This window comes from Schistocerca americana, chromosome 4, assembly GCF_021461395.2.
Source record: "Schistocerca americana isolate TAMUIC-IGC-003095 chromosome 4, iqSchAmer2.1, whole genome shotgun sequence".
Taxonomy (NCBI): Eukaryota; Metazoa; Arthropoda; class Insecta; order Orthoptera; family Acrididae; genus Schistocerca; species Schistocerca americana.
In genome coordinates, this window is record NC_060122.1 from 662,288,607 (window position 1) to 662,312,763 (window position 24,157).

General features: G+C 45.7%; 1 protein-coding gene across 1 annotated transcript; it reads left to right on the forward strand.

Moving 5' to 3' along the window:
* The first annotated feature begins 755 nt into the window (after positions 1-755).
* LOC124613682 (formin-like protein 3) lies at positions 756-23,554 on the forward strand. Its single transcript, XM_047142398.1, has 2 exons — positions 756-952; positions 23,281-23,554. Exons 1-2 carry the CDS (start codon positions 756-758, stop codon positions 23,552-23,554), a joined length of 471 nt encoding a protein of 156 aa, XP_046998354.1.
* The last annotated feature ends 603 nt before the right edge of the window (positions 23,555-24,157 follow it).

The following is a 24,157-nucleotide window of genomic DNA, read 5'->3' on the forward strand; positions in this document are numbered from 1 at the left end:
CTTACAGACGTATCTTCCGCAGGTGAAGGATCCAGGAACCTACTTTCCAATCAAAGGCATCGGCTTTCCAGTTGCAACTGATCTTCATCTTGAGTAACACGATTCACCTTCGCTCTCAGAGTTCAGCAAAATTTTTTGGGGAAACGTGAGGATGGTTGTTGTGGTCTTCGGGGCACTGAAACTCAATCCTTTAGAGTACTTTTGGAGCATCGAACGAGATGCACGCGCCTACTCCATCTGCCCAGCTGTGGAAATCTCCCCATCTTGTGGACGGCGTTTCGGTGGTCGTGGCGTTAAAATAGCTACCTAACGCTTTCATTACCTCGTGGAGCCCATCCCACGACTTGCCGCTATCGCTTTCAGAGCTGCTTGGTCGTTTTTTCCAATTAAGTTACACGCGAGTGCACGTAGCAGCGGCGTTGTCAGTGAAGTAGGTACCATCGAGGAATTCGTAAAAGTAGTTGGCTGATAATACGCGTGGTACGTGCTCTTATTGTTCTTCTGCATAGTACTAAACTTCCTGCCCGTCATGACGTAGAGAAAGTGTGAAACTGATGTGGGCTTTCACAGCTTTCGTCCTCAGGTGGTCCCTGCTCGGGCTCGCTCAGTGCCTGTTAGGTGAATGGCCGCCGTACTGTAGTGGCTGGCAGTCGGCGCGGCCACTTGGCGGCGCCAGTGGCTGCGCTACTACTACTACTGCTGCTGCTGCTGCTACTGAGCTACGGGACAGTAACGGATGGGCGCGACTTAGCGCGATGATAAATGAGCGCGCTGCCGGCCCGACACGCGCCTGGCCGTCTAATTGTGCCTCGCCTCGCAGCCCCCCGGGCCTCCACCCCCGCCGCCTCCGCTCCACTCCGCTCGCGCATCGATCACCGCCGCCCCCGACGCAGCCACCCCCGCGGGCGACTACGGGCGCTGACACGGCCGCTGACGGAAAAGTCGGGGATTTGTCAGCTGCCCGAAATACGGGCCTCCGCGCCAATAAAGCCGAATGCCACCCACCGGTCGCAAATTGTAGTCCCTGTGTGGGCTCATTCCGTGCTTCTGACAGCCTCAAAGCACTCTGGCGGGGCGGAAGCCACCGAATCGACGCTGGGAAATGATGCTGCCAATTGCATGCACTAATAAACAACTTTAAAGGAGCAGAGTTTTTCAGCCGCTCGTTCACTACTACTCACGCTGGTTACAAGTTGCACTACTAATGCTGAACAGACATCAGCGTATTCCAAACCCACCTTACGATGAGTGGCAGAGGGTATTTCTGGTACTAATGTAATTGCGTTACTGCCTAGTTTCCTCCTCCCCCCCCCCCCCCCACCACCACCACCACCACCACCATTTCCTGTTTCATTCGTCAGTGATAGAGGAAAGATCGACTGCAAGTGCCGCGCGGAGTGTCCGCGCTGTTTGAGGCGCCATGTCACGGATTCTGCGGCCCCTCCCGCCAGAGGTTCGAGTCCTCCCTCGGGCATGCGTCTGTGTGTTGTCCGTGGCGTAAGTTAGTTTAAGTAGTGTGTAAGCCTAGGGACCGATGACCTCAGCAGTTGGGTTCCTTAGGAATTCACACATTTTCGACTGTAGGTGAGCCTATAGTTTTTTTTTAAATTTTCTGGTTGTAGTCATCTCCCAAGATGTATGTGAGAGCAAGTTAAATATTGCAGAATGAGATTTTCACTCTGCAGCGGAGTGTGCGCTGATATGAAACTTCCTAGCAGATTAAAACTGTGTGCCGGACCGAGACTCGAACTCGGGATCTTTGCCTTTCGCGGGCAAGTGCTCTACCAACTGAGTTACCCAAGCACGACTCACGAGCCGTCCTCATGTGCTTGGGTAGCTCAGTTGGTAGAGCACTTGCCCGCGAAAGGCAAAGGTCCCGAGTTCGAGTCTCGGTCCGGCACACAGTTTTAATCTCCCATGAAGTTTCAAGTTAAATATTTCCTGACTCTTCATGAAACGCTCTCGTAATCTTATGATCCACCGAGCATCTCTTATAACGTCTGCACTGGAGTTTGGTAGGCATCTACGTGAAGTTCTCGCATTTGCTAAACGAATCGTGACGAAACCTGCCCGTCTTCTTTGTGTCTTCACTATCTTCTGTACTAATGCTGTCTGGTAAAGGTCTAGGACTGCTGAACAAAACTCAAGTGTCGGTTGAAAGAGAACTTTCTTGGATGTATTACATTTCCTTTGGATTATTCGAGTGAATGTCATCTGCCTTTCCTACAACTAGTATCCATGATTTGTCGCCGACAGTGTAATTGAACAGTAATGACTCTTTCTGATTATTTATAAGCAATACTTTACGTTTATTGACGTTGGTGGTCAGCTGCCATTCCAGCCATTACCATACATGGCGGACTGTGCAGCAATGTTCCGCGACAACTTTCCCGAGTAGTGAGTGAGACAGTTCCAAAAATGAATCGGTAAGCTCAGTTGAGCTATACAAAATGTGGAATGGTCCAATCTGAGGCGACAAAGGCGGGCTAGTATTTAGATTTCCTTACATCAAATACTGAAAGGCAAGTCGACGACAGAAAGCTAAAAAAGAATAGAGAGGTGTACAGATATTAATCGAAGTTATAAATCTGGAAAAGACATGCTATTCACAAACAGCAAGAAAATAACCCTTTATAGGGAAGCAACGTAATGATGTTTTCCTTGTAAGAGCAAAATGTCAGACTATAAGAAAATATAAAAATTAAAAGGACGCGCAATTGAGAAGTAATTTCTCCAAGCCAGTATTTTCTTCCATTTAATCTACTTTTGTAAAATCACTGATAACAGCTGTAATTGCTTACTGTATTGGGGCTACCTCAAGCACTTCTTTGAGGTCATATGTTTTGTGCATTTTTTACGCACTGCATGTACTGCACTTCGTTGTAACTCTCGGGTGGGTAACTAGATAGTAGTACTGAGTTACATACATCTGTTCGAACAAATTATTTGTTTCGTGTCAGATCCAGCGATACTGAAAAATAAAAAGATGAGAAATTGGATATTGGAATGGTTCAACGCTTACTATCATATAACAGTCTTGCTGTGAATACGCCACCAGTAAGAGCGAAAATTGTGAACAGTACAAGGCACCATGAATATGTTACTACAGGCTCTACGTATTTTACATTTGTTGAGGATTTCGAAATGTTACTATGTTTCTCAGTAAAGGCGCTTTAGTTTATCATCGTATCGTGTTTGATTTTACGTGTCAGAGCTCCTGCAGTCTGAATCTCTGATGATGACTGTTGGGAAAGACAAACAACTGTTGACCACAGATATGCAGTTTCGTCGGTTTTTAGCTTTACGATACATTATGAACAACATTTTAAAAGGTGATCTTCATTTAAAATTTGTTTACGTGGGATCATTTTCACTCGTTGTTTGCTTGTGTAGCACCCGATGGCTTACAAATCTCTTCACTAGTGTTACAGGCGCAGCATCACGGTAAAGAGTTTAAATCCGGCTTCCGTGCTGTGCAATCTGTTCTCTGTATTCCTGCCGAAAAGAAAGTTAGAAACAATGTGTCCCGATTTGAGATCACGTTAAATTGTGCATTGTTGCCTCTGACCTTACACGTAATAAACGAATAATACAATACATTAGTGTAGTGTTTGCCTACGGTTAAACGAGGATAGGTCAAGAGAAAGATTTGGAACAAGGCAACTAGGGCTTTGAAGATGTTAGTTTCTTGGAAGTGCAGCTGGATGTGGACGCCGCAAGGCGCGCAGCGGCTAAGAACAAAGGCACGTAATTACTCCCCGCTGCGGCGAGCTTTGGCGATTACTGCACTCCACACCTCCTCCTACGGTTCTGTCCTCAGCACAGACTGGCCCCGCTCAGAACTCATTTACAACTCCCCTCTCGCCTCTTCTTTCTTTCCTTTTCTTCTCTCCCTTTTGACACAGCTCACCTCACTTTTATTGTCCTTTCCTGCAGTTCATAAAACATGAATTACTCTCATAGGAAAGGGAATCGTATTCCATTTAGATACTTTACGTTTCCATACCTGCCTTTGATATGCAATTTTTCGTGTACTGCTGGTTAGTTATCTAAAAAATGGTTCAAATGGCTCTGAACACTATGGGACTTAACATCGATGGTCATCAGTCCCCTAGAACTTAGAACTACTTAAACCTAACAAACCTAAGGACATCACACAACACCCAGTCATCACGAGGCAGAGAAACTCCCTGACCCCGACGGGAACGCGGGCGCGGGAAGCGAGAACGCTACCGCACGACCACGAGCTGCGGACAGGTTATCTGTAAATCGCGGAAACAGTGTCATTGTTCTGTTCAGGGTTTGGCAATATACTATGCGTGCCTCTGAAAGAGAGGAAACCTTTTTGCTAATGCGCTGTAGGCCCCTCTTCTACATAAATTACAGTCTGTATCAGAAGTGAGATGGACAAATGGGTCATTCACAATGGTCAGAGAGTAATAGCTCACTCATTTTGCAAAGATGTCACTACATACGTTCGGTTAGCAGGTAGATTAAGACCAGAGGACTGTACGCCCGCTTTTTGCCTTGTTCTTCATCGTTTTGTACATTAAACCAAATAATTCTTAAAGTGAGAATGGGAGCAGGTCTATTACTCGGGAACTCGGCATGCAGCACTTTGTCAGGATGGTCGCGACAATACTCAACGTAATACGTACCCATGCCGGACAAGAGGTGGGCCAAGACCGTGTTACGTTATCGCACTCCCACGGATTCAGTCAGTTCCCGCCACGCCTGACCGCAGGGTGGAGACAGCCAACCCAATAGGCTTCTTCTGGCTTTATCCAAACAGAAATGGGTCCATTTATCGTGAATAATGTAAAGATGACATTCCTCGTCTTCAGTTGGTAGCTTGCAACACCAATTTAATCGCCTGAAGGCAACATGTGGTACAGTCAGTTTTTTTTTTTTTTTTTTTTTTTGTTATAGTTTCTGCCACATGCAGTTCACGAATAACTTTTGACCTACAATGTCCAGCAGTTCTCACCACCTTATGTTATCTATGGTCCCGTTGTACTTCCTGGTCTGAAAGACCTTCTGTCTTTGTCAGACGGCTTCCACTTCTGGCCAGTATTGTTCTTGGCAGATAATTTAGTTCTCTTTTTGAAGCAAACCATCATTACCTCACTGTCGACACTTTCTCTTCTCGAATAATAATTGCGGTGTTGTGAGGCTTCTTTAACACACAGTCCAGCAATTATACCTCTTTGAAAATCTGAAAGGTTAGCCACAGTGAAATCTTCACATAGCAATACTGTACATTTCGCATCCGACCGCTATCACTGCTATATTGCTGTGTGTAGATTCTGGCTGTGTAATCTCTCAATGCTTGTGTTGTGTCACGATCACGTGTATTGCGAACGTAAATATTCCACTTTGTGAAACTAGCTGTCAGTATATTCCAGACGAATGGAAGAACATAAGTGTCTACATAATGTTGTTGTTAACACATTTTTTTCAATCACAAGTGCATATTACAAACAGATCCTACCACATCCACTACACAATTCGTGCTGCGCAAAATGTATACGTTTGTTAAAGATGGTGTAAAAACCATAGAAGTCATAAACAATTACATGTTACCTTTAGAGTAGTTGATTTGCGAAATCATTCTGGATTTTGATATTGTTACTGTAAATATTTCTGTTTCATACTTAATAACGCTTTTAGTAACAGAAAGTTTACAACACGACAAAAATGTACATATTTCCGAAATAAGTACTAGAACCTGAAGTAAATAAACTCACTTGTTGGAATAAAAAAAAACAGATTGAAAACATCCGACTCGAAAATCACAAAATGGGCGTATCGATACCTTATCGTAAAAATGAGTTTACCGATATCCCAGAAAAGGTATGACGCTGGAAACACTACACGACGAGGAGGTAATTAAAGATGAAGCACAGTCTGCGAGTGGACAAGGAAAAAAGAGAAATTGTGTCCTTTGCAAAGCCACCCTCGTGACATTGGCTATAATCATTTGAAGAGAAGTACAGGAACTTAAAGTTTACGGCCGGAAGCGGAACTCAATTCCCGGTGCTATTCAATATAAGTCCAGTGTCTTAAGCAGTAGGCATCCCAGCCTCTTTGTCATACGGTTATCAAGCAATTGTGGGAAACGTTTGTAAATCTTAAGTAGATATACACGGACCACTGACATTAATGTGGCCATCGCCTATGTTCGACGTCATCGTGCAATAGCCACTCACACACGGCAGGTGGCAGCACCAGGAGTGGAAGCTGTATGAACCGTGTTGAGGGAGGGGCCACACAAAACAGTGGTGTCATTGTCGTAATGCGGAAACGGAGATAAAAGGGCATGATCATTGGCTTTCGCGCCAAGGGTAGAAGCATTTCCGAAACGGCTAAGTTTTTTAAGTGGTTGCGTGCCGCCGTGGATACAGCATACGGTACCGTATACGACAAAATGGCGCTATGAGAGACAGGCGCCGAGGCAGCTGCGGTGCGACACGGGCCGTAGGTGACAGGGGTGAACGACGGCTGCAGAGATGTTTACGTGCGAATAGACGTGCAACTGTTGAGCGACTGACCGTCCAGGCGAACCAAGGGGCTACCAAAGTGTCTCCTCAACGACCGTTCAGCGAAAGTTGCAACGTGTGGGCCTCGACAGCAGGCGCCTGGTTCATGCACCCATGCTGACTGCTGTTCATCGGCGGCGACCTCAATCGAAGTTACGTCCTAACGGTGGCCACTGACAAGGCACGCCTTTACCAGGCACTTCGTGGCCAGCCCACACCACATAAATTGGAAGACAGACGACCGTCGGTCATCTGGCGCCAAGCTTGAGCCAATATCAACCATCCAGCCCTTCCCACGGAAGTTTCGGCGCTGTGGTATCGCGTGGTAAACAATTTAATACCCACTAATCATCGCCCGGCGGCCATCCGCCTACGGCCCTCGGCTACTTGCGGCCGGTGTGGTGACGTAGACACCAGAGAGCATCGTCTCTTATGCCCTCACGTCACAGAAGTGTGGGACCTTGCGCGTGTGCTACTAGCGCTGATCGGTGGGACTACACCGGACAATGTGTCAGTCGACTGGTTCCTCACCCCTGACGTTCAGACCAACCCCCGAACACGACGTAGCGCAATGGTGTGGCTCTTGGGCCACACCGTTTTCACGATTTATGACCTTCGCCTAACTGATGCTGGCTCTTTCATGGACTACCTTTGGAGACAGCATCGTCTGGCGGAATCCGACCGGCAATATAACACTACCTTTGCAAGATTTCTTAAAGTGACAATGGTTCATGGCTATCAAAAGGTGTTCCGGGTCGGCTGAGGCACGTCGTACGAGGATTGCCTCCGTGTGGCCCTGGATCTCTGTAACTCGAACTTTCAAACTACATTTGATTTGACTTTACCCTTGATTTGACATTGCCCTTCTGGCCGTCACTGGAGTAAAACTGTCTTATGATAGTGGTAATATGAAAATTGTGGGAAAAATTCCCGGAAAATTGCCGGCCGAGCGGTTCTAGGCGCTACAGTCTGGAACCGCACGACCGCTACGGTCGCAGGTTCGAATCCTGCTTCGGGTATGGATGTATGTGATGTCCTTAGGTTAGTTAGGTTTAAGTAGTTATAAGTTCTAGGGGACTGATGACCTCAGAAGTTAAGTCCCATAGTGCTCAGAGCCATTTGAACCACCCCTACATGCGGTTTGTTTTTCCTCAGTGCGATTGCATCTACCAGCAGGACAATGCAACGTGTCACACAGCTCACAGTGTACGTGCATGGTTTTAACACTTTTTTTTTCACTAGCTGCTTATATTTTATGACCCACCGTCTAATTTCTTATGGTGGATCGTATGTTGCCACTTAGCCGCAGCATTATAAAAATTTATAACTGATACAAAATCAAGCGAGATATTAATAAACAAAACGAAATTAAATATTTAGAAAGAAGGAAGGAAGAGAATTGAATAGAGAAAGGATAGGTATAATATTGCTCGTCACCTGGTTGTGGGCGGCGGCCCGGGTCTTGGAATGACCCTCAAGACGCTGGCCTCAGTCACCATGCCTTTAACATCTACCATCCTAAAAACTTAACTAGAAGAGATTAGGGTTCGTTAAAGCTAGAAACTAAGACTAAGACCTCCATGTCCAGCCTGCTAAACTGTTTACGATATTCAATAGAGAGGTAACTGATTTTGTGCTTGGCTCAAAGTTGCTAATGAAAGGGTACTTGTGGTAAAAGTAATAAGGTAATGACGCGAACGGTTTGTGTTGAGCCTACAGGGCTCCTAGTAGAGTGCATCAGGCGCAAACACCTCCCGGCCCCGCCGACAACACGACCTGAACGGTGGTTTTCCCCGATCTACCATAGGTATCCGTCGGGTTGGGGTCAGAAGAGAGGAACCACAATTAAGATTGAATTTCAACAGCACCAGGATGAGTTCACTTTAGTCCCTTTGCCAATTTTAAACGCAACTGAGAATCTGTGGGACTAGCTCTGTGAGGCTCTTCGTGCCATGAATTTTTAACGAGAAACCTAGCGCAGCTGGCCATTGCACTAGAGTCGGCACTGGTCGACATCCCTGTCGGCCCCTTCCAGAACCTCACTGACACCCTTCTTGTACGTCCACGCTGCAGAACGGGGGTATTCAGGCTTTTGACTGATGGTCACATAATGTGACTGGATAGCTGATGTTCGTGGGGAATGACAGAGATGTCGTGAAAGCCCGTATATTTGGAAACAAACTAAACTGGAAATTGTGAACAGTGTTTCCTAAGTGTTTTTCGAGTTTTCTCCACATTCGCATAGCCGAAACCACTAATTTGGCATTGAATGTCCATCACTATCGCCGCCTCAATAATGATCAATTTTTTTTTTCGTCCAGTTCTGTTTCCGGCGTGCGATCATGCAGGCACGGGGTAAGGGGTGCGTCCTCCTTTGTCCGGCGCTCGACCATTTCTCGCTCCGACAGAGAGACGCAGATTGCGAGTGAAGCGCCGGCATTTCGAATTCCGAGCGCGTAAAGAGACTCTCGGCGCGAGGGACGCTAACGAAGAGAGAGGAAAACACTCGGCGAGACAAAGCGACTAATTACTTCCAGCGGCCGTCGATAATTGATGATTGCCCGCGCCGCGCCGCGCCGCGCCGCGCCGCGCCCGCCTCCCTTTTTTCCACCCTTCCCCGCCCCCCGCCCCGCGCCTCCCCCTGTCTGCGGCAGCGCGCAGTGTCCATCGCGCGAGCCGCGGCCGACGCCGACGCCAGCGCCGGGGGCGGCGTCGCGGCGCTGTCACGGCGCCTGATTGCCAGGCGGCGGGCCGCGAGCCGTGCCGGATAATGCGCGCTGCCGCACACAATGGGCGCCGGCTGATCGCTCACGCCAGTCAATGGCGCGGGCCCGCTCGCTTTTTAATCAGCTGCCTGCGCCTCCGCCGCCTCCGTGCCCCCAGCTCCCGGCCGCCCCTGACGGCCGACGCTGTCGTTTGTTTCACAGTGGCAGACCGCCGGGCTGTTGAAAGCCGCTTCACCCTTTCTCCTTTCGCCTCCGTCATCCCTCCGTTCCCCCTTCTCTTTACCCTCCGGTCGCGCTCATCCTTATTCGGTTTCATGTTACCGCATTTCACAGTTCGTGAATGGCTCCGCGTCTCTTTTCTTTCTCTGCCGAGAGTTCGCAGGATGACGCCTGTCGACTCTTTTAACACGCAGAGGCCGAATTAGGTCTCTGGCGAGCGACAGAGATAGCGAGTGGGCGGCTAAGGCAGTCAGAGTTTATCTTTACTTGTCTCTAACGATCCCTTATCGGTCCTGCCGAGTAAGATAAGGAGAAGATAGAATATGCTCCGTGACGCGTAAATGTAAAATAATTTACTCTTCCCGAGGAGACGATCTGACTTGTTAATCGTGAATTTTGAAGAGCGCTAGATTGCAGAGAGGGCAGGACGTGCTCAGTGTACCGGCCTAAGAGCATTTCGTGCGGCAGCCTCTAGTTACCGAGAAAATCGATGTTGAAGGTTTACGGATACCAGCTGTACCCGTAACGTTTGTCTTGATTCGAGCAAGTGACGTAATGCAGCGGCTAAGTTTAACGGCTATCATGCAGCCGATAAGGTTTCTGAAATATCAAGTATAGGTACCACCCTATGGGCGTCGCTAAGTTCTACATTCTACATTTATACTCCGCAAGCCACCAAACGGTGTGTGGCGGAGGGCACTTTACGTGCCACTGTCATTACCTCCCTTTCCGGTTCCAGTCGCGTATGGTTCGCGGGAATAACGACTGCCGGAAAGCCTCCGTGCGCGCTTGAATCTCTCTGATTTTACATTCATGATCTCCTCGGGAGGTATAAGTAGGGGGAAGCAATATATTCCATACCTCATCCAGAAACGCACCCTCTCGAAACCTGGACAGAAAGCTACACCGCGATGCAGAGCGCCTCTCTTGCAGAGTCTGCCACTTGAGTTTGATAAACATCTCCGTAACGCTATCACGCTTACCAAATAACCCTGTAACGAAACGCGCTGCTCTTCTTTGGATCTTCTCTATCTCCTCTGTCAACCCGACCTGGTACGGATCCCACACTGATGAGCAGTACTCAAGTATAGGTCGAACGAGTGTTTTGTAAGCCACCTCCTTTGTTCTGAGGACACTCCTAATGAATCTCAACCTGGCACCCGCCTTACGAACAGTTAATTTTATATGATCATTCCACTTCAAATCGTTCCGTACGCATATTCCCAGATATTTTACAGAAGTAAATGCTACCAGTGTTTGTTCCGCTATCATATAATCATGCAATAAAGGATCCTTCTTTCTATGTATTCGCAATACATTATATTTGTCTATGTTAAGGGTCAGTTGCCACTCCTTGCACCAAGTGCCTATCCGCTGCAGATCTTCCTGCATTTCGCTACAATTTTCTAATGCTGCAACTTCTCTGTATACTACAGCATCATCCGCGAAAGGCCGCATCGAACTTCCGACACTATCTGCTAGGTCATTTACATATATTGTGAAAAGCAATGGTCCCATAACACTCCCCTGTGGCACGCTAGAGGTTACTTTAACGTCTGTAGACGACTCTCCGTTGAGAACAACATGCTGTGTTCTGTTTGCTAAAAACTCTTCAATCCAGCCACACAGCTGGTCTGATATTCCGTAGGCTCTTACTTTGCTTATCAGGCGACAGTGCGGAACTGTATCGAACGCCTTCCGCAAGTCAAGGAAAATGGCGTCTACCTGGTAGCCTGTATGTAATATTTTCTGGGTCTCATGAACAAATAAAGCGAGTTGGGTCTCACACGATCGCTGTTCCCGGAATCTATGTTGATTCCTACAGAGTAGATTCTGGGTTTCCAGAAACGACATGATACGCGAGCAAAAAACATGTTCTAAAATTCTACAAATGGTTCAAATGGCTCTGAGCACTATGGGACTTAACATCTGAGGTCATGAGTCCCCTAGAACTTAGAACTACTTAAACCTAGCTTACCTAAGGACATCACACACATCCATGACCGAAGCAGGATTCGAAGCTGCGACCGTAGCGGTCGCGCAGTTCCAGGCTGAAGCGCCTAGAACCGCTCGGCCACCGCGGCCGGCCCAAATTCTACAACAGTTCGACGTCAGAGATATAGGTCTATAGTTTTGCGCATCTGCTCGACGACCCTTCTTGAGGACTGGGACTACCTGTGCTCTTTTCCAATCATTTGGAACCTTCCGTTTCTCTAGAGACTTGCGGAACACGGCTGTTAGAAGGGGGGCAAGTTCTTTCGCATCTTTCCGTTGGTAACGGAATTGCAAGTATCCGTCCGAAGCCGATAGCAGGCGCGCGGTATCTGGCGGACCCAGTGGTGCGCACCCACTGGACAATGCCTCCAGCGGCTGCGGACTACAAGCGTCCTCTGCCACCGACATATAGGACGGCTGGCTGGAGAGGCATTCAGACCACTTGCAATTGCAGCCCCTTCGCTACGACACCATCGTTCGTGCTTAGTACCTCGAGCCTCATCCAAGTTGACATTGTGGTAGCTGGACTCTGTTTCTTACTGCGTTATTTGTAACGAGTCTTCATTCGCTTGGAGGTATACAAGTTCAGTCGTACACAACAGCTTCAAATACTGCCTGTGTTTTCTTAATTCTTAATTTCATCGCGTAGATATTTTTAAATAGTATATCTCATTTAAAATTATTCAAAAAGAGTCATTTTCAGCATACTAATTTCATTAATAAATCAATCACAGCCGCAAACTATTTTCAAATGTGTATTATGTCTGTTAGGGTATAGGTTGAAGAATCGTCTTACTCGCTATCGCTTGCATCGCCTTTTGTGTTACAGCAGAATTGTGGATGGTATGTGTACTAAAAACAACCGAAACACAAATTCTTAGGGCACCACTTAGATTTAACGAAAGTTACTTACTGCCTTGTGGATGCACGAATGTTTCAGAACCGATACCGGAAAGCACAGTTGTTTGGTTACAAAACGATTGCTCTTTCGTCAATGAACTTCCACGAGAACCACGCGTTTTTGAACATTCTTGCGGAAACAGCTGCACCAGACTGATGTACAGGACATAAAATTCCATCTGAGGCCTGCGATAACTTTTATGTTAATAATTGGCAACCAATGCTGTACAATCGCAATAAAGTCATGAGATGTTCACTTGACTCTTTTATTAGAACATGTTACGCGTTTCGGGATTACACCCATCTTCAGATATCACATACTTCATCTCCTTCCTAACCAACTAGGCGTACAGCCTTGACAACTCAAAGAAAGTGTCCAATAACATATGACATGTTCTAATAAAAGAGCCAGTTGAACATCTCATGACTTTATTGCGATTGTACAGCATTAGTTGCCAATTATTAGCACCAGATTGATGCAGAATTCAAGAAGGTATTTTTGTGAAATCTTCACTCGAAGTGATTTCTCTATTAGTATCCAGTAAGTCAGCAGCATTTTGAACTTTTCTCCTGAAAAATTTAACCTGCCTGTAAAAATAAACACCTTAGGTTTGGAAAAGTGCAGGACATTCTGGTGGGGTAATTTTTACGGTGCAGGTGCATGCTTTCACCTACAAAGATTTGATCGTAATGTGGCTATCAGTCTGTCCTCACCACGAAGCAACAATCTAGAGAAAATTACAGGGGCAGGATCTGAACCCGCATCCCCTGTGTGGTTTTCGTTAACCTTAGCCGTTACGCTACGCCCACTTGGTCGAATCATGACAAACGTAACTGATGTAGGAGGTATGCATGAATCTCCAATATCGACTTTCCTGGACACTAGGGGCTCTCGCTTGAAAAGACACTAGCCATATACTTAGGGGAAGTCCTTCTAGAACACATCTAAGACTTATGAAAATCCATTATTAACAGGTCTGATGGCCCCTTTGTTAGTGAAACCGAGATAGTGAAATTTGTGAAAATTTAGTATGAAAGATATGATAACCTGACAATTATGGAAAAGAACAAGCGACATCTTTCTTCTTTCTTTCTCCTAGCACTTATCTAGTCTAGTACAATTTTAGTTCAACTACAAGACTAAATGCCCTTCTTTATTCCTCAGTCAGGAAACGGACAGGAGTAAAAGATGCATGTATGAATGTAACGGAAATGAAGAGGACGTGGGCCACACATGCAGCTGGCAACTGGGTTCGGGGAGAACCAAGGAAGTTCCTTTCTGTATTCCAAGAGTCGTAGACAACGATCTAGTAGTTAGCGGGCAGATGACATCAGGAAATGAAATACTGTAGCGGCGAGCAGCTGCTACTCGTATGCTACCCTGCCACAAAAACAAAGCACGTCATCCAGGAAAGACAATTTACTAACCATTTTCTGCAAACAGCTCACATGAACTACTTTGGAGAGGTGAAACTGGAGAAATTCAAGTAAATGCAAGACTGTTACCAATGAATCATTAATATCTGAAGTACAAATAATTTTCGGTTACAAGTGTTAGTCTTTCGAGAATGCATACTTACTCTGATTCGTCACAAACCGGACAACAATGCTTGCAGCCGGGCGTTTGGGTAGCTGGAAAACTGTTTTCTCTAGCCTTCTTTTATCACTACATCCTTCAGAAACTATCAAGACGTAAGTTTGTAACACATATGGCAAGCCACTGTACTCACGCTTGTGACTGTCGTGGTTTAAAATCCCATCTGTTTCCCTAAATCACTAGAGCCAATTATAGGCAAGGTTTTCTCAAAAGTAACATGACCAGTGCTCTCAGTCAGTTTTGCACTGTACTGACTGTAAGCGTCGCTAATTACAGCGACGGTGACGTTTTGTGAAATACGTTAGCAATTCTGTCCTCCCTCTTCATAGCTATTAGAGACAATGGTTTAAACGCAGTGAAGAAAGGTAATTTATTCTAAATAATAGCTTCATTTTCAGCTTTCCGTAAAGAGGATACAGAATGGGGACAAGTCTAAATATTTAGTAACAGCACGATCTTTCCTTAATTGAATATTTAAAACTACGGATTTTTCGGATTTTTTTTTCGTAATCCCACCTCCGACAACGAGTAGCGGTGATTTGTTCCGACAAAGACAACGACGTGGACTTCTCCATGAAAATTAATGAAGAAACTACAAGGCAGCTTTCTTGGGCCGCAGTTTATCGGATCTGAGCTCCGTCCTTTCGAGGCGAATTAATTTTACTGCACGCAGGAGGGGCCTCTGGAGGCAAGGATAAACTTCTGTCAAGATAATTTAAAAAATAAAAACAGCGAGAAAGGAAAAAGGGGAGAGAGCGAGGGATGTTCTCGCTGCGGCCCTCCCACCATCCCCGCATTTCCCTAGCCACGCTCCCCCTCCCCCTCGCCTCTCTTTTCTCCATGGCGGATCGATTGCTCCCGGGCAAGAAGTTAATCGACTGTAAATTCAGGCGCTCGAGTTTTCTAAAGGCGGCTCCAGGGGTTACTACAGATTCGAGAAAGAAATGCGTCCGATGGAAGTTTCCGAGACTGCATTATGGCGGCCAATTTTCGCCGATTTCACTTGTCAGACTTTTCTGTTATGACGTCAAGAGGAAAACCGTTTGCGTGAGGCAAATGGACAACTGTTCCAGAAAGAAGTGCTGTAACGTACCGGAAACCGCAAAGCATGTAACTGATTAAGACCTGAGAACTCGCGAAAACTCGTATTGTGGCAGGGATTAGACAGACGTTGCATGGAACAAGTGGTTGTATCTACAGTTTTAGCTGAAAATACTCATTTTCCAGTATAAGGGTTCATTTAGTGAACAGATTATGTTGTTGTTGTTGTTGTTATGCTCTTCAGTCCAAAGACTGATTTCACGCAGCTTTCGATGCAGTATAATTACATCAGATTATTAAATAATGTGTGAAAATACAATTCCTCCGCAAAGTCTGAAGTTCTAGGGAAAAAAAGTGCAGACAAATTACTTTAATCAGAAATGTAAGCAATAAATTATCGTCACGTTGAAATGAAGCTCATTGGAGATAGAACAACAGCTTAGTTGGATAACTGATTAATAGGAAATCATCAGCCATCTTCTCGAAGAAAATCAGATTATTTATACGAGGATATGAACCCCGTTCCTCCATAATGCAGCACAAGTATCTTAAGCACTGTATGACTTTCCTCGGACGTTTTATAGGAGCGGAAGAAGAATAGAATATCCATGTGTAGATCAGCACCTTAACTGATTTCAAATGGGAGACCGCAGAGTACATTTGAAGCACAAATACAAATAGTTGATTGAAAAAAATTGTAGTTTTTTTAAGTAGATCAACACTTTAACCGGGTATTTCAGCTGCCCCTGCCTCTGTCGTTTTATGCAACCCGTAATGTTATATGTGGCCTTAGTAAAACACGCAAGATTTTTATATTCTCTCACTCGCTTTGCGCAAACTGTTAGTTCTACAAAGAAATCAACATGACCTTTTTGTAGGAAATTTAATGCAGTTAAATTTTTACTGGAATATGTTTCCGTTAGAGGCCGTACTTTTCGAGTTATTCAAGAAAAACGTACAAAAGTGACCTTCAAACGCACCCCCACTGGCCATGATTTCTTGTTCGTTGTTCATGACACTCCCTCCTACCACTGTACAAAAATTTGCGACTACACGGACTATTCCCGATATTCGACCTTTTTTGGTCTCTATTGATTGGGCTATTACGCCACTAGAATGGTCGGCTACTTCGTTTACGTTATTAATTTAAACGTGCCCGTGACGGTAATGAACGAGAAACGGCTTTTGTAAACGTTACGCTAAAACTAATTACGTTGACAAATCGGTCCAGACTTAACCCTTACAAGCACATTAGTTTCATAGTCAGAACGCGTGACGAATGCAACGATGTAATTGTTTACTTTATGACGCTCAAATTCACCAAACTCTAACGTAAAATTTACAAAAACTTTTTATTAAAAAGTTTGTAAGCGCTTTGCTTAGCTGGTGGCGTAATAAGGTCATTCAGCGAAAACAAAAAAAGTCGAATGTGGGGGATAATTAGTAGAGTCGCAAATATTGATACAGTGATAGGAGGGAGTGCCATGAATAACATACTAGAAATCCAGACCGGTGGGGGCTGAGTGTGGGTACTTCTGTATGTTTTTCTTAAATATCTCGAAAACTATAGACTCTAGAGAAAACTGATCTCAGCACAAGATTTAACTACTTTAAATTTCGTACAAAAAGATCCTATTCATTTTTCTGTGGGACTAATATTTGAAGCGTAACGAGCGAGAGAATATGAAAATCTAGCGCGTGGTGTATGAAGGCCAGTTATAACGCTGCTGGTTGCATAAAACGACAGCGGAAGGGGAGCTGACTCGCCTGTAATACGAGGGTTGTCCAGAAAGTAAGTTCCTATCGGTCGCGAAATGGAAACCACAGTGAAAACCAGAAACGTTTTATTTGCAACAGTTAGGTACAAGTTCCACCTACTTCTATACGTAGTCGCCGCTCCAACATCGAGTTTTGTCGTAGTGCTATATCAACTTTCCAATATCCTCGTCATAGAAAGCAGCCGCCTGTGCTTTCGGCCAGTTATCTGCACTGGTTTGCAGCTCGCTCTCTGTAGAAAAATTTTGTCTTCATAGCCAGCGGTTCTTGGGAGCAGAGATAAGACTCAGGGGGAGCCAATGCATTGCCCCTGCAGGGTGCGGCCGAGAATTGGCATGAAGAAGGAACTGCTCGACAGTTGTGTTCTGTGGGCTGCATGACACAGGCGAAATCTCTAACCAGGCCCTCATACTTTGCGGGAGACGCTATTCCCTACTCATCTTTACTGCTCACCGTTCACTCAAAACTGAAAAGAGCGACGCGACACGATCGATGGACATACTAGAGACACTGCCCAGCACATCTGTGCAAAGTTTTACCGGATTTTCCCAGTGGTTTCCATTTCGCGACCGATCGGAATTTACTTTCTGGACAATGCTCGTAGCTTACGTATGGCTGTCAACATATTGATCCCGTCTTCGAAATGCTGCCTGAGAAACTGGCATTAAATGGTGTGTCGGTCGTATTTTAGAGCGGGCAGTGTAGATGCCTTTATCCTAAGTTACTTACTGCTATGAGGAAAAATAGTCACGTCCTTCGAGGAAGTGTTGAGGATCCACCCCACTACAAGGCTTCAATACCTTTATCCAAACTGTGTAATCTACGTCACAATACCTTTATCCAGTCTACGTAATCTGCGTCACTAGCATGTGCAAACTGGGTGCCACGGCAAACGTACTTACATCTTAAAAAATCGTGAGCCCTTCTATCGATCAATTTACAGCGCTCCAAAGGATATGTTGTTGTAGTGAGCTGACATTTGGATCATTTATATCCCCAATGATTATATGGTAACCGAAATCAGCACATGTGTACGTCGAGAGGTGACACGAGAGACTTATTCCTATCCTCAACATAAACAGTCGACTCTGAATTTATTACGCAGGTTCAATTACAGGCATTGACAACAAGGTAATTTTTGAGAATGGCTTTTTTAGTACTTAAAAATGAACATGAACAGTCACAACCGCAAGAAACTTCTTTTTATGAGGTTACCATTTTCGGTTTGATTTAGACCATCTTCAGACCTCATACCATGCTGATAGAGGGCGGCAGTGAACGGAGCAGGCGCTACGACTCCACAAACCTCATAAAAAAGAAGTTTCTCGCGCTTTAAAGTGTTTGTATTCATTTTAGTGTGATATTGTCTCTTTATGGCAGGTAACTTGGCACGTTTAAACTTCTATTTCTTGTTTCCGTTTCTCTTCATCGTTCGTTTTGGTATTCAGCACCGTCTTCTTCCATTAATCAAGGTGTTACTAAACGTAGCATAGGTCTTTAGACTTTCTCTCCGTGCATTTGTGCAGGTTTCATGCGTTCACTGGACTCGCCACGGGACAGCAGCATTTGGTCTGCCCGTGTTACTATCCCTAAATTGTTTACCATGGGGGTACAGCAGGTGTGTGGCGTTAATTTACGGCTTGATGACATCGCCAGGAACCAGTGGATGAAGCCCAAATTAATTAGTTAATTACTCATTTAATTATTCGTACTATAATATCCGTTTTGCATTTTCGCTCGTGTGATTACTCTGTTGTAATTTGAAGAGGAGTTCATTACTCACGGTCATAATGTGTATTACGCGTTTAAAAGCCGTTTTGCGGTAATGGTGACCCCCGCGCAGGGCGGAGGAACTCCTATGATCTCCCACCTTTCTTGATCTCGTCTGAGGGGAACGCAGTTAGTAAGAACGATACACTGAAAGCGCTGAATCCGTCGTGCATGGTATGAAAATACCAGCAGCACGTTACGGAATTGTCTTTTCCTGTATGAAAAATGAGCTACCAGCCACTAAATGGATGTGCTGTGTAATTGCTTGTTATTTTTTAACGAAGTGATCGGTTTCGAACTGTGACATAGTACCATCGAGGAACTTCGGCACATGAAGAATTCTTCGTTGACATGAGAAACTGCAAGAAGAATGAATTATCGTGTGGAGCTTTAAGAATTGTGCCGTAGGGAAGCACACTGGACGGACAGTTACTAATTCCCAGGAGACGTTGTCTAACGCTGCCTCTAGCCTGTATAATGGGATCAGTTCGCTGAGGAAGAGAGTTTACACATTACATTATTTATTCCATATCCAGCTACAGTCATTCGTAGGTAATCAGGGTCGCGAACCTACAAAATCGCAGTAAAAATGACTGTTACATCTTACTGCTGTTCCGAATAATAGGTATGCAGGACAGTGAACAAGGCTGTGTCACCTTGAAAGACGAAAATTCCCACTGCTTCATGAAAATGTAGTATTAGAGGCAACCCATTGCCACTGAGGCCGACGAAATAAACGTACTGGTTCGCGTTTACTGTAATCTGAGTGAGTAGACCGGAGCAATGGTACGAAGAACCACAGACTGTGAATTAAACGCCTTATCGTACCGTCGGTACACTCGGCGCCTTGCATCATTTGAAAAGACGCGAAGTCTCGAGTCGCCGGACCACACTGCAGTGAGCTACTGTCCACTTTCTGCCTCATTCGGCCCACTGAAGATTCGCAGGTTTACTTACTGCTGTGAGCAATAGCTTTTTGCAAGATAACCGACGCCAAAAATCCGTTACATGTAATTCCCTTCGCAGTGTTCTCTCGGAAGTGGTTGAGACAGACTCGCACTCACTGACAGCAGTTCCTGTCAGGTTTGAAACAATCACTGGCAAGGTGTGACACCTGTCTGCGGTCCCTGTCGCTTAGGATATTTTTCAGACTATTTTTCTTACGTCCAGTTACGTTTGACTGAACGGCACACATTATTTGTAGACCCGTTGGACAATCCTCGTGGATGCACCAACAAATCAGACAACTTTATTCACGGCGTGGTTATACGCACATCCAAACAGGATAGTTCCTGTCTGCCATTCTGTCGCGTCTGCACGTCGACGCACCTTAATACGCGATTCCGTATAACCAACTGATACAAACACACACACACACACACACACACACATACCACCACCACCACCACCACGGCTTACGTGGTTGGAGGGACAAATAACCGCCTGGTACCAACTTTGTACAGCGAACAGCATGCTCTTTCTGGGGGGGGGGGGGGGTGGGGGGGGGGGGGTGTATGATAATATCCGCTGTCGCGGAGTCAGAACCAACAGCAGTCTTGGAAGGAGTGACTATTTCGTCCGGTGAGCTTGAAACGTCCCCTTTGAAAAATTATGAATGACAGTGCTGGAAAAACTCTTATGTTATTTGATTTTCAAACAGCTGAGCAAACACAATGTACTGAGACAGTTTTCTCTTTACTTATTCTGATGATCACAAAACTGACACACAATATTTTTAGCGCAACGCAGTCTGGCTTTCAATAATCCCTACAAAAGAATGGCCCTGACTAACAATAACCTATACCTTTCATGAATCACTTACCTCACAAAAATCTTCGTTACTCGAACTACTGCAATACAGGGAGCGCCAATACTGCCGGCTAAATAAAAGATTCTAACAACTGAAGGCACTAACTACTGATAGGCTTAGTTAGCAAATGAAAGATTTTGATAGAGAGCAAACAATGTATTTACCTCAATAGCGTTCAAAAGTCATATATATAATTTCGTGACATCCAATTAAACAAATTTCCTTTTTCTGACGGACACACATCCAGATCGTCCGCTCCTAACTCTGGCATCTCTCTCCCCACATCCACCACTGCTGGCGGCTCACCAACTGCGCAACGCTACGCGCTGTTCACATCCAACTGCCCAACACTACAATAGCGAATATTCCAACAATGCCAACCAGCCACAGACTGCACACAGCGCAGTCAGCGATTTTCGTACAGAGTACTACAGGGCATTACAAGAAAACCTAAACAGCCTACTTACAAGCTTATTACGACGGACAGAGTACTGGCTCAAACTGAACATTTATGTGTGTCTCCTTGTTGTAGGTAAAACCCAAGAAATTGAAATAAAACCTGAAATTTCGGATGTCGACTCGGAATTCGAGCGTTCTGATCACTGTATGATAACAACTTCGTCCTGTAGGCCGAATATTCTTCCAATGAGAAACTAATTTGTGCCATAAAAGCCGAAGACTATTTCAAGATAATTTAACTGTGTCAGTTACTAATTTGTAAATACAATCTAAGAAAAAAAGCCGATACCGATGCAGGAAGAAGGAATTATCCGAATGTGTGATGCAGGATGATTTCCTCAAGAGAAAGAGCTTCACAAATTGAGCAAGTCAATAACGCGTTGGTCCACCTCCGGCCCATATCCGTATGCAAGCAGGTATTCGGCTTGGCTTGAATGGTGCAGTTGTTGGATGTTCTGGTGATGGATATCATGCCAAATTCTCTCCTGTTGGCACGTTAGATCGTCAAAATCTTGAGCTGGTTGGAAGGCCCTGCGCATAATGCACCAAGCATTCTCAAATGGGAACGGATCCGGGCACCTTGGTGGCCAAGGCAAAGTATGAGAAGCACGAAGGAAAGCGGTACAAATTTTCGCCGCGTGCGAGGGGCATCATATTGGTGGAGTGTAAGTCCAGTGTGGCTTGCTATGAAGGGAAACAAAACGGGGAGAAGAATGTCGGCGTGGAATCTCATTGACGAGTAGAATTGACTTCAGTGAGGAGTCCCGCTCTGATTTGAGCCCCAGGCACCGGTGGTTTATCAACCTGACGGCCGCCCGCCCTCCTTACGGCACGACAACCAGGAGTGATGATCTGAGGCGCCATTTCTTTTCGTGGCAGGACCCAGTCAGTTGTCATCCGAGGCCCCCTTACAGCACAGCGGTACGTCGACGACATTCTACGCCCTGCATTTTCTTGCTCTTCATGGTGAGTCGCCCTGAGCTTTCATTTCAGCAAGATAAGGCCCGCCGGCCCACACCGAGATTTTCTACTGCGTGTCTTCGTGCCTGCCACACCCTACCTTGGCCAGCAAGGTAGCCGGATCTCTCCCCAACTGAGAACGTTTGGAGCATTTTGGGCACCCTCCAACCACCTTGCGATTTGACGATTTAACGCGCCAGCTTGAGAGAATTTGGCATAATATCCGGTTGGACGACATTCAATAACTTTATTAAGCAGTTCCAAGCCTAACAACTGATTCCATGAGGGCCAGAGGTAGATCATTACGTTACTGACTTGCTCAGTTTCTGAGTTCATCATTTAAGTTGTTGTAATTGTAATCATTTGTTTATCTGTGTATGTACATCACATTTACCGATTTTCCTCCCATTCGGATAATTCGTTCCTGGTTGTCTTGAAACCTCCCCTTACAAAAATTTATGAATGATTGTGCTGATAAACCCCTTACGTTATTTGATTTTCAAACTGCTGAGCAGAACTGAACGTACTCAAACATTTCGCTCTTTACTTATTCTGATCAACACTAAACTGACACACAATATTTTTAGCGCAACGCAATCTGGCTTTCAATAATCCCTACAAAAGAATGGCCCTGACTAACATTAACCTATACGTTTCATGAATCACTTGCCTCACAAAAACCTTCGTTACTCGAACAACTGCAATACAGCGAGCGCCAATACTGTCAGCTAAATAAAAGATTCTAACTACTGAAGGCACTAACTACTGAAGGCACTAACTACTGAAGGCACTAACTACTGATAGGCATACTTATCAAATGAAAGATTTTGATAGAGAACAAACAATGTATTTACCTTAATAGTGTTCAAAAGGCATCATATACATATAATCAGTTCATGACAGCCAGTCTTACAAATTTACTGTCTCTGATGGACACACGTCCAGATTATCCGCTCTCAAAACTCCGCCATCTCTCTCCCCACATCCACCACTGCTGGCGGCTCACCAACTGCGCAACGCTACGCGCTGTTCACATCCAACTGACCAACACTACTATAGCGAATATTCCAACATTGCCAACCAGCCACAGACTGCACACAGCACAGTCAGTGATTTTCATACAGAGCGCTACGTGGCGTTACCAGCATAAAAACCTAAACAGCCTACTTACACCTAAACAGCCTAGTTACAGTCTTAGAGGGTACATCGGAGAGTAATGAGAATATTTTTCCTGGTGTATTAACTTTACGCCGCATTATTCGGTGTAAGAGGACTATTGACCTTTATCTACAATGGCTCTGTTAACGCTGGATTTGAAATGGGAGAGTTCGCTACGGTTAGGATAAACTTTATGGTTGTGTTGCTGCTTTATTGGGTTGCGGACGAGGCGAGATTTCACGGTTTGCAACGAGCCGGGGGTGGAGGCGGACGAGCGGCGGCTGGGGCGGCCCTTAATAAGTGTCTGCGAGTGCGTGTCCCCGCGTGCAGATGTGCGCGCACGCCGCCGCAGCCGGCCCCGGGCTCGCTTATCGCGCCCGTGCGGCAGCACCGGCGCTCATCAATCACACCCCCCACCCACCCCCTCCCCAATCCCCCTCCCCGTTGCCAGCACGTGCCACAGCCCCTGCCGACGGCAATTTGCGGGGGATGTGCGGCTGCTGGCCGCCCCTCGGAAGCTGCACCACCCTTAGGAGGGCGCCTCTGCGTCGCCGCCACTTTAGTTGGCGGCGTCCGCTGTCTCACAGCGAAGAAGGAACGCTGAAAAGATGCCGCGTTCCTCTTCTCACTAACCAAGCGGTACGAAACCGCCAGCGCTTTGTTTCTACACGCGATGAAAGTAATGGATCAAGGCGATCATGTCGATCCAGCATTTGCCGATTCTTGGAAAGCATGTGATCCAGTACCACAACGGCCTTCTCTAAATAATGCAAGATCGTAAGTGGTATGAAACGGAATTTGCAAATGGATTGATGGTTTCCTGGTAGGGAGGACGCTGCGTGTTCTGCTGCATGGAGAGTCATTTGCAGACTGCAGGAGTGGCCCAGGCAAGAATGATGGAATCCTTGCTGTTCAAGTTCTATCTAAAGGCTCCTGCAGGCAATGTTAGTACTAGCCTCAGATTGTTTTCTGATGGTACACATGTTTGTAAAGAATACTTGTACACATCTGCGCCATCGTTGAGCCCAGGCGTCAAAACCACTTTGGAAAAATTGAGGGTTTTGCTTCTTGAGTCGTTTTTTCTCAGAATGATTTTAAAGCTATTTATTGTGAACTCTAACGTGTCTGTCTCCCCGAATCACCTCATCAGTACGTCCTCGATTAAGATATGTGAAAGATGCTGCCTGCCAGCCGTTGCGCGGTTTAT